Source organism: Camelina sativa, chromosome 17, assembly GCF_030686135.1.
Source record: "Camelina sativa cultivar CO46 ecotype springtype chromosome 17, ASM3068613v1".
Classification (NCBI taxonomy): Eukaryota; Viridiplantae; Streptophyta; class Magnoliopsida; order Brassicales; family Brassicaceae; genus Camelina; species Camelina sativa.
Window position 1 is genome coordinate 28,457,901 of NC_141896.1, and position 9,115 is coordinate 28,467,015.

The following is a 9,115-nucleotide window of genomic DNA, read 5'->3' on the forward strand; positions in this document are numbered from 1 at the left end:
AGACTATTAATAGATATTTAAAAAAAAAAAAAACATTAGGTATTGAAGTTTGTGTTAGATGTTTTTAGCCTTAATGATATGAATTTCATTATTTTTAAATACATTTTTTAATTGGATTCATAATATAATATTCAATATATTTTAAAGTTATTATTTTAAAAGTGATTCTCAAATAAGTAGTGTTAGATATCATTTTATCTTGCACCAAAAACTAAATCCTAAAAGTGTTTTCTCATACCCTATGAAATTTGCTTTGGAAAATTTTGAGAAATACTTATTTTTAATTAACAAGTCTTATAAAAAAACTTTTAAAACATTATGAAACTTTATAACCCGTTTGTAACATGTGTTTTCATAAGAATAATATTTTAATAAGATGTTCTATAGAAATATATAAATCTGTATTTTTGAAAAGGGACAAAGAAACTATGTGTATTTTTGATAGATGGTATTATAAAAGTAGTAATATTCTGAAATTTCTTTCTAAATTCTTTTTAAACTGGATTTTTCCAGTTGAAATTTCTAATACAATATGTAAAAACTATAGAATATGAGCATGTCAATGGAGTAACTATGTTTGAAATGAAAGTCCACAATCCATCTCATACAATAGAACAGAAGGGCGAATGATCACTAACGTTGAAAGAATGTTATGTACATACAAAAATTCATATATTAGATTCCCCGAAATTGGAGGGGAAAAATTCTTATACAGGAACCATGATACAACATAAATATAAGTTACATGTATGGTTGGAGTCAAAAAACAAACTGTCTTACTTTGCATTGCAGATGTTGAACAGCACGAATCCGGTTTAAGCTGGATCGGATTCAGGTTCTTTACACATGCAATCGGGCATGGGAAACGTGTAGAGTGATGCAGCAGGTTTCCTTAATTCGACACCCTTTGCGTCATTGTGTCTAAGCATATCTTGCATTTGTTTCTTGAAGTAGTCCCATCTACAATAATAAAATAAAATCCATCCCAACCAAAGAGAATGCTCAATGAATCTGAGTTTGAGGATTTTGAAGCAGGTCAAAAAAGTTATTAGGGAATCAAGTACCCAATGCTCGGTTTATCTAAGAGCTGGACTAGTTTCCGCTTATCAGGTTTGATTGTCTCGGCGTGGCCTTTGTAAAGGTAACGACGATGACCTATCAAGAAATGTGGGAAGTTTCCACCTTGTGTGGATACAAACACTTCACTGTGGAGGCATACTGTGTAGTCAAGTGCAGCTAATCTTGATGAGTGGCCCTACAGTTTCACAAAGCCAGCAATTTGTTTATATCATAAAGTTACCTTTTCAGTAACATTAGAATATTAGATAACACAGTTAAAACTTTTCTATTCCAAGGGTATAACATGGGAGAGCCCACACGTTTTATGAGCAACTACTATAAAATCCCATATTTTTATTTTATGTTGTCAATGATACCAATTGATATGAACCTAACGCTCCTAAGTCCAATAATTGAATCATTCTGATTCCCACCAATCAATAGACAGGAATTTCTCTTTCCTATAAACACGGTTTTTTAAAAGAAAGAACTTTATAAGCTATCTATCATAAAACCATTTAACATCCTCACCCAACTCTTGACATCAATGTTCCCCCATCATTATATGTTTGAAATGTGAGACATTTTTCTATCAATTAAAATGAACCAACCAAATTCTATCCTATTTCTCACAATAACAATTCATAGAGCGATGAAAATATAATAATTCATGAAACAACCAAACTCTATCCTATTTCTCACAAAACATTTTCTGAACAGTATTGGAACATAGCATCTTAAGTCCTACTAAGCAAATAAATTGGTGTTTGGTTTACCTTGAACGGAGCAAGCTCCTCTGGAGTAGCTAGAGTATCCTTCGTTTGGAGAAGAGGAAACATCTGCCTAAGAGGAGCCATATATTTGTCAGCTTTGTAAATGTTTCCCGCAGCAACATAAACCAAGGTGCTATTGTTAAAACCCATGCCCCTAAGCATCATTCCGACCTACAGAGTGATATTACCAAAATGTGTCTGTTACATAACGTGTTTTATCCCTAGGGTCAAATTCTGATAGATACACTGGATTTGAGATTTTAAGAAATCTTTGGGAGGCGGGGGAGCTTTTTGGTGATACCTCTAGTGGGGTTAAAGGGCATTTTCCATCTATGCGGTTTGCACCAGGCCTAATTACTCTGCCTCTCCTCCTGAACTTTCCTTTCCACCCTCTTTCCCGGGCCAAGTCCATTTCTAGCTTCTCTGCCTCTCCAAAATCATATTCGCAACACGAGAAGGCTACCATGTCCTTTAGAGGAGAAGAAAATCGAGATTATGAAGAGAGGGAAGTAGGAATTAGGAACTGCAGAAATGGAGAATTGGTAGGAATTATAAACCATTTCAAAACGGAGATGAACAGAAACATATTTTCCTCCGCTCTTAGCACTCTTCGTAACCATCCTATTGACCATTTTCTCCGCAAGCAGCCGAATGGGCTCTGCAAATCTCAATGCTTCAAAATTTGCTAAGCATCTGAGCCCTTGAATGTTTGCAGGAACTGCATGAGCTAACCTGTTGGAGAATGGTGCAACACGGACAGCCCTAATGAAAAAAGGAAAGGAAGCAAAATTGAGTAAGAAAACTTTGCAGAGTGTGTTTAGGTCCCGTTTTTTTTTTCAATTCAAGAAGCAACCTCATAGTAGGCATAGAAGGAGAGCTCTCAATGACCAAAATCACATCATAGAGTTTTGCTAAGAACAGTCTATAATATATTATACTAATCCTCAGACACACATAAAGGTTCGACGCAGTAATCACCTTTAGAAACAAGCTAATCAAGATCGGATGCTAACTCTCTACCTTACTACCAATCCATTGCATCTTTGCATGTACACTATCTCATATTCAATTCGATAAGATCTTATTAAGTAGACAGAAATGCTAGAACAAACACACTGAGAACCAACCATTTCTATTAAGACTGAAACAACTAAATAGAAAAAGTGAATGAATGGCATACCCTAAACGCAAAAGTTGTGGTAGCACCTTCTGGAGATAGTATGCTGGACTTGACCAAGCTTTCAATCTCAAATTAACAATGCTGCTTATATTGTAGTTATACCGCTCAAGCACATCTTTTGGGAGCTCTTTCACAACATTCACGTTCTTACTAAGAGCATATATGAAGAAGTCTTCATCAAATATATCACCAAATTTGCTGTCACCAACAGAAAAGGAATATGTAAGCAAAACATGCTGCCAAAGAAAGCAATTTGGTCTGAAGATTGCAGACATTTTGACATTATCCATTTCTATAGCAAGGAAGTTTCTGTTGTATAACTAATTCTGTGTGATGGAACTTTGAAAGACTGCATAACCAGAAACCAAAAATAGTAACCTGGAATCACGCCATACACTGTTTAAGTGAAAAATCGGGATGACAAGGGTAGCATTAAGCAGTCCAGCCACAGCAACTGCATCACATATCTGAAATCAAGACGACAGATTCATACAGCTCTCTAAATTAAACAAAACAACACACAAGCATACACAACTATCTCAATTTTAAAAGCCGTGGAGAGTAAAAACATACTGACAAGCGTTGTTGATTCAATCCACCATTGGCTTCAATTATGAAGTAACCATTAGAATTTGATACTGCAGCAGAAACATTTGTGCTAATACAAGGTTTCCATACACTTTTAACTCTTGGCTTCCATGCTGCCATCAACTACATAATCAGAAACACAACTCAATAATTAATATCCCCAAACAAATCATCAACATCAAAAACAATACATCAATTCATCAACATTACCGCATTGTGACTAGTTCCATTAACATCAGCCTCCATCACAGGCCAAAGCCGTTTAAAAACTTTAGGACTCCTATACACCGAACCAGGAGGACCACCGCGTCTATACACAATCTCAACACCATGGCCTAGATCGAGCACAGTGAAACCAAAAGATCCCATAAATAGCAACATCCCAGCGATGTAGAGCAGAGGCGCCAACAACAAGAAACCTTTCCTCCTGAAAACTATAGAGAAGAGCAGAAACACAAGCTTCTCTCCTAATCCCTGCTGCTGCTTGTTGTAAACACCTCCTCCGGCGAGAGTTTTCACTCTGCTGCTGTGACGAATCCGTGGAGAAGATGGCGGTGACGGTGAAGAGAGATTGACTCGACCGTTGTTGCTGCAGCCGTTACCAAGACGGCTAAGGCCGTGCATGATCTGAATGGATTCGATTTAAAACCCTAGAAATTGGAGATAGATTTGGAAAGCGAAGGTAATAATAGTAGTAGTAGTAGCATTGTGTGGTAAGCTTCGATGTAGGAAACCAAGTTGCAGGAACTAATTTAATTTTCTCAGTTAATTTAAGGAAGGAAGAAAGTGGTAAAGAAAAATTTTCCCGAGAAAATGAGAGAGAAAAGGAGAGAAAGAGAAAGAGTGTTTGTTTTTTCGAGTAAAAATAACGTAAATACGTGAAGAAAGCAGTCATGGCGAGAGTGGCGCGTGAGATTTAGACTCTCTTTTTTTTTTTTTTTTTCCTGATAATGTAGGTGGCCTGGCCACTATAACGACATTATCCTTGCGCCAAAAAAAATGATTAAGAACAGGGACGGTTTTATTGTAGTTGTATGGATTTTTTTTTTTTTTTTTTTTACAAATATATAGAAAATTTGACTTTGTAATTTAATTTTAATCTGAATTTGTAACCAAATATATAAAAAATTATATCTGACTTTGTAATTTAATTTTAATGGAAAATTTGAAGGAAAAAAAAAAAGAAGAAATTCTTCTTTTTGAAATGTCAGAAAAAGAAAAAATTGTCGACGGAAAATATAAATAGATTCTCTAACAAAAAGAATTTCACGGAATACGTTTTTTTTTTTTTTTTTGACAATAGATTCTCTAACATGTCATAAATAGAGAAATACAATATAGAAAAATGTGAGCACCACATTTTGACATACATAATTATGATTTTTTCAGGAATTCATCCAAGACTACAAACATCAAGGGGTTTTACCTATAGTGTATCGACATTAAGAGAAGAGCAAGAAGAGCTCTTACAAAGCATAATTAATGTGAATTTTAGACTGGTATGTAATGGATCCATATATTCCTAAAAAAAAAATCATATTGCCAAGGCTGCAAACTGGGATTCGGGTTCTTGAGTGACATGTGGTTGATATTTCTTGTGTCGGTTTTGTTGTATCGGTTGCACTTGTTTTTGGTTCTGTAGTGGTTGTTGTTGTCGTCGACACTGTAAATTCCTTATCTCTCTCTCAAGAAATTGTTGCTCCACTGTACCATTGCAAATTATAATTTCAAATGAAAAATTTAGATGCATTTTGATATACTTTACTAGTGTGGTTAAAGGTTAAATTACCATGTTTAAGCTTTTGGATTTCTGCTAAACTATCCATACGTTGTTTTAAAGCTCTATTTTCCATGCTAAGCATGATTAACTGTTGATCCAAGTAGTGAATGGCAGATGACATTTCACATCCTTCAACCTATATATTGAAAAATATCCCAAAATGTATAATATATCTAATTAATACTTAACATTAGGGGGCTCTTGATATTATTAAAGAACTTTAAAAATACATGTATATTCAAATCTTACTTGTAGTACTTGGATGGTCCTTTCGAGATCTGAAATGTATTCCAGCCTTCTTAGACGTGCTCTATGAGCATTTTGACTGCATTATAATTGAATTTTGAGATAGACAAAATTGTGGAAGGTGAAAAGTTGCATATATTGGTTAAGGTATACACATGCATATAAAATAAGGGCACTTACTGTTTGATACGTTTAGAGTCAGTCTTTGATCCAGAACCATCTGGTTTTGTGGAAGTTCCCTCTTTCATTTTTCCTACATGTTTCTCAATGGATTTTGAATTTGGGGTACTTGATCTATTAATAGCTCCGTATGATTGTGTCTGGAAATTGGTTCCATTTGTGGTAGTCTGCCACAAATCATAGTTCTGAAATTGCCAAGAAGGACCAGCAACATGACTTTTCATAAGCTCATCTTCCTTAAAAGGCATTATAGCTGAGTTCAAGTAAGCAGCTGTGTCACTAGCTGAACGTCTATGACCTTTGTTAATCTTAGGTGACGTTGGCTCACTTAAGAGCTCATCGAGCCAAGCTGGTTGTTCCTCTGTGAGAAGATCATCTAAAGAAGCACTGTGGTGCATATTATACAGTGGAGAAATACTTTTTCCCATGTTTTTTTGGGGAACTCGTGATTGTCTTCCAATGAATCCAAAATTTCTCGTGTTTGACAACCTGTTTAAATCTTCCATTCTTCAAAACCTAGAAGGACTGCGCAAAACATGTTTAAGAGAAACCAATCAAAGAGTGTTTTAATAGCAGATTCATTAATTATAACAATAATTGATAAAACCATTGGTTTGAAAAAATGAGCAAAAGAGGAAATGATTCCAAAAATTTGTAGTGGATGCTCACATGTGATTTGATTTCAACCTTAGTGAGATGGTAATATAACATATGGTTTGATTCCTTTTGATTTTTAAGCAAAAAAAAAAAAAAAAAACAAGAAATCACAAACTGAATTCAAGAGAAATATGAACTCCCATTATCATCCAAAATTCAACTAATAAAAACCATTGAAGATATAATTTCTGTAATTACCTGAAAAGACGAGACTTAGGGAGATGTGTGATTATTAGACCTTCCACGGGGAGGAAAATGACATCTCTCTCGTGATGGAATCTCCTCCCGTGTGGCTGGTTTCGATCACTCCCTTCCTCCTTATAATGCAAAAAGAAAGTAATGAACAATCTGTTTGGTCACTATATAGATGAAGATATCATGCATATTGAGACAACCCATCCATGTTGGTGGTTTCCATCGCGTGTTTTTCGTTAAAGAGACAATTCTTGTCCTTTGCTTTATTTGGTTTAATTTTCTCTGTTATTTCTGCATTTTCACTTTCCCATAATAGACTCCACCGTTGCTTTGTTGTGGTACACAATACTCTGTACATACGATTTTTCTATCTTACATTTATGAAATCTTGAATAATAAACACCGTAAGATATGTTTTACATAAAATGCAATTATATATATATTTTTTTGCTAAACTGTGAATATCATTAGAATAGTTAATAAAAGGTTTGACTTTTACAATAAAGCCTATGGCTTTTGATTCCTTGGCAAAAAGAATAAAACAAGGAGATCAAATTTGGGAAATTACGGGCCATTAAATCATGTTAACCAGAACTAGGAAAATCGGTATATTCATACCGGGTATGTTGAATTCATACCCCAACTATGACACTGAGCAAATCCATACATTAACTTAGATAAAATTCAAATTTGCTGCATCAACTCGAGAAATTGTGTAAAAACATATACAAGCCGTGACGGTGTTAAACAACCGTTAGCGGCTGCTTACGTGGAAGCCACGTAATAAACGACGTTGTTTTGGATAGACAAAAGAGAGTGGTTCTTTACGTCGAAACGACGTCGTTTCTATCTTCTTCTTCCTCTTTTCTTATTTTCAACACATTTCTCTGTCAATGGCACATCAACACAACCCGTAAAAAGATTCTTCTCATTCCATAAAGATTCTCCATGCCTAATCAATATCAAAGCTGCTTCATCTAAAACACATCAAAACAAAAAAAACTTTGTTCAGATAAATTGTTTTCTTATTCAATCTGAGGAATCCACAAAAAGCAGAGCAAAAAAAAAAAAAAAGATTACTTGATTTTTTCTTGAAATGTCAGGTACGTTCTTGGAAGGAGACAAGAGAGTGTTGTTGTTATAAGAAGAAACAAATGTCCCAGTCGTAGAAGAAGCCATAGCTTCAATCTTGCAAAGGTTTTTCTTTTTGGAGGTGTTATTATTATTATTACAACTCAGTGAAGAATGGATCTTGAGTCCTTTAGAGATTGGCAAATTCAACAGAGGCTCTAGTAATAAACATTGAGAGATTGAGGACGAAGAAGAAGAAGGTGACCGGTGTGAAGCAAATGAAACGATTGATTGGTGAGACGTAGCCGTAGCCATTTTCTGAAGAAATTAGAAAAAAGAAATCGAAATGTTAATTCTACAATTAGCATACTAATTGGTGATTAAAGATCTAAAATTTTGATACTGAATCAGAGAAAACCCTAAAAGACAAGACAAAGTAGAAGTAAACTCTTTGAGTGTGATTAAAAACACTACTAGCAATTAACGGAGTTTTAATTACATAGAGATCGAATTCGGAAGAAACAAAAACACGATTAAGAAGAGCTAACAAATGACTGATTCAAGAACAGAGCCCAGTAAATTACAAGAAGACGAAAGACCCAAAGAAAACAAAATGCTTTTTTGTAGACAGAGACAAACCTGGTCTTAATCAAATGTCTCGATGATACCAATGAAGATGAGAAAAAATCCATATCTCTTTCGTGGAAAATAAGAAAAGAGGAAGAAGAAGATAGAAACGACATCGTTTTGACGTAAAGAATCACTCTCTTTCGTCTATCCAAAACGACGTCATTTATTACGTGGCTTCCACGTAAGCAGCCGCTAACGGTTGCTTAACACCGTCACGGCTTGTGTATGTTTTTACACAATTTCTCGAGTTGATACAGCGAATTTGAATTTTATCTAAGTTAATGTATGGATTTGCTCAGTGTCATAGTTGGGATATGAATTCAACATACCCCTTAGCTGGGGTATGAATATACCGATTTTCCACCAGAACTACATTAACATGCAGAAACACTTACGGCTGCTTCTGCCATGGATGATGTTCCTGATATCTTTATCAATGGTCTTGAAGATAGATTCCGGTGGAATTGCTTGAGCATTGTGGATGAGATTGTTCCTTTGTCTCCATATATTGTAGATGGTGGCCTGAGCGACGAGTTTGCGGAGCAGCGAGGGGGCTTACGGAGAAGACGCTCTGACCCAAGAGAGAAGCTCGGACCATGAGAGGAACGTTACCCCAGTAGGGTCTATCTTCGAGAGAGCTAGCTTCCAAATCGTGAGCGAGAAGTTGCAGGTTAGGAGCAGATGATCTCTTGATTCGGTCGATGAAGCGCAGAGCGGGCAGTTTGAGTTCTGCAGAAGACCCCATGCATAGAGCTA

The 9,115-nt window shown here is 35.5% G+C and overlaps 2 protein-coding genes and 1 long non-coding RNA gene across 4 annotated transcripts; all 3 read right to left on the reverse strand.

Annotated features, from left to right (window-relative positions):
• Positions 1–610: 610 nt before the first annotated feature.
• Positions 611–4,592, reverse strand: LOC104757856 (O-fucosyltransferase 9). Its single transcript, XM_010480643.3, has 9 exons — positions 3,811–4,592; positions 3,586–3,723; positions 3,391–3,479; positions 3,013–3,210; positions 2,390–2,594; positions 2,134–2,301; positions 1,836–2,003; positions 1,065–1,255; positions 611–960 (listed from the first exon to the last, which is right to left on the reverse strand). Exons 1-9 carry the CDS (start codon positions 4,222–4,224, stop codon positions 816–818), a joined length of 1,716 nt encoding a protein of 571 aa, XP_010478945.2. The 5' UTR covers positions 4,225–4,592; the 3' UTR covers positions 611–815.
• Positions 4,593–4,864: 272 nt separating this feature from the next.
• LOC104757855 (basic leucine zipper 19-like) lies at positions 4,865–6,932 on the reverse strand. Of its 2 annotated transcripts, XM_087496234.1 has the most exons (6): positions 6,662–6,832; positions 6,476–6,529; positions 5,807–6,331; positions 5,630–5,705; positions 5,390–5,516; positions 4,865–5,304 (listed from the first exon to the last, which is right to left on the reverse strand). In XM_087496234.1, exons 3-6 carry the CDS (start codon positions 6,310–6,312, stop codon positions 5,135–5,137), a joined length of 879 nt encoding a protein of 292 aa, XP_087352360.1. In that variant the 5' UTR covers positions 6,313–6,331; positions 6,476–6,529; positions 6,662–6,832; the 3' UTR covers positions 4,865–5,134. The 2 variants fall into 2 exon arrangements, with proteins under 2 accessions (XP_087352360.1, XP_010478943.2); XM_010480641.3 differs by lacking the exon at positions 6,476–6,529 and having other exon boundaries at positions 6,662–6,932.
• A 321-nt stretch (positions 6,933–7,253) lies between these two features.
• On the reverse strand, positions 7,254–8,482 carry LOC104757854 (uncharacterized). The gene is made up of 3 exons (XR_762541.3): positions 8,369–8,482; positions 7,739–8,047; positions 7,254–7,635 (listed from the first exon to the last, which is right to left on the reverse strand). It is a non-coding gene; the product is annotated as an uncharacterized LOC104757854 (long non-coding RNA).
• Positions 8,483–9,115: the final 633 nt, after the last annotated feature.

What these genes read in the sequence shown, in the direction of transcription:
- LOC104757856 (XM_010480643.3), bottom strand. Translation starts at nt 4,224, where the DNA reads ATGCACGGCCTTAGCCGTCTTGGTAACGGCTGCAGCAACAACGGTCGA. An exon ending in TGAATCAACAACGCTTGTCA is followed by an intron (nt 3,480 to 3,585) that starts GTATGTTTTTAC and finishes TCTTGATTTCAG; the next exon opens with ATATGTGATGCAGTTGCTGT. An exon ending in GCCCTTTAACCCCACTAGAG is followed by an intron (nt 2,004 to 2,133) that starts GTATCACCAAAA and finishes ATCACTCTGTAG; the next exon opens with GTCGGAATGATGCTTAGGGG.
- LOC104757855 (XM_010480641.3), bottom strand. Translation starts at nt 6,312, where the DNA reads ATGGAAGATTTAAACAGGTTGTCAAACACGAGAAATTTTGGATTCATT. An exon ending in GACTCTAAACGTATCAAACA is followed by an intron (nt 5,706 to 5,806) that starts GTAAGTGCCCTT and finishes ATTATAATGCAG; the next exon opens with TCAAAATGCTCATAGAGCAC. An exon ending in AATCCAAAAGCTTAAACATG is followed by an intron (nt 5,305 to 5,389) that starts GTAATTTAACCT and finishes GCAATGGTACAG; the next exon opens with TGGAGCAACAATTTCTTGAG.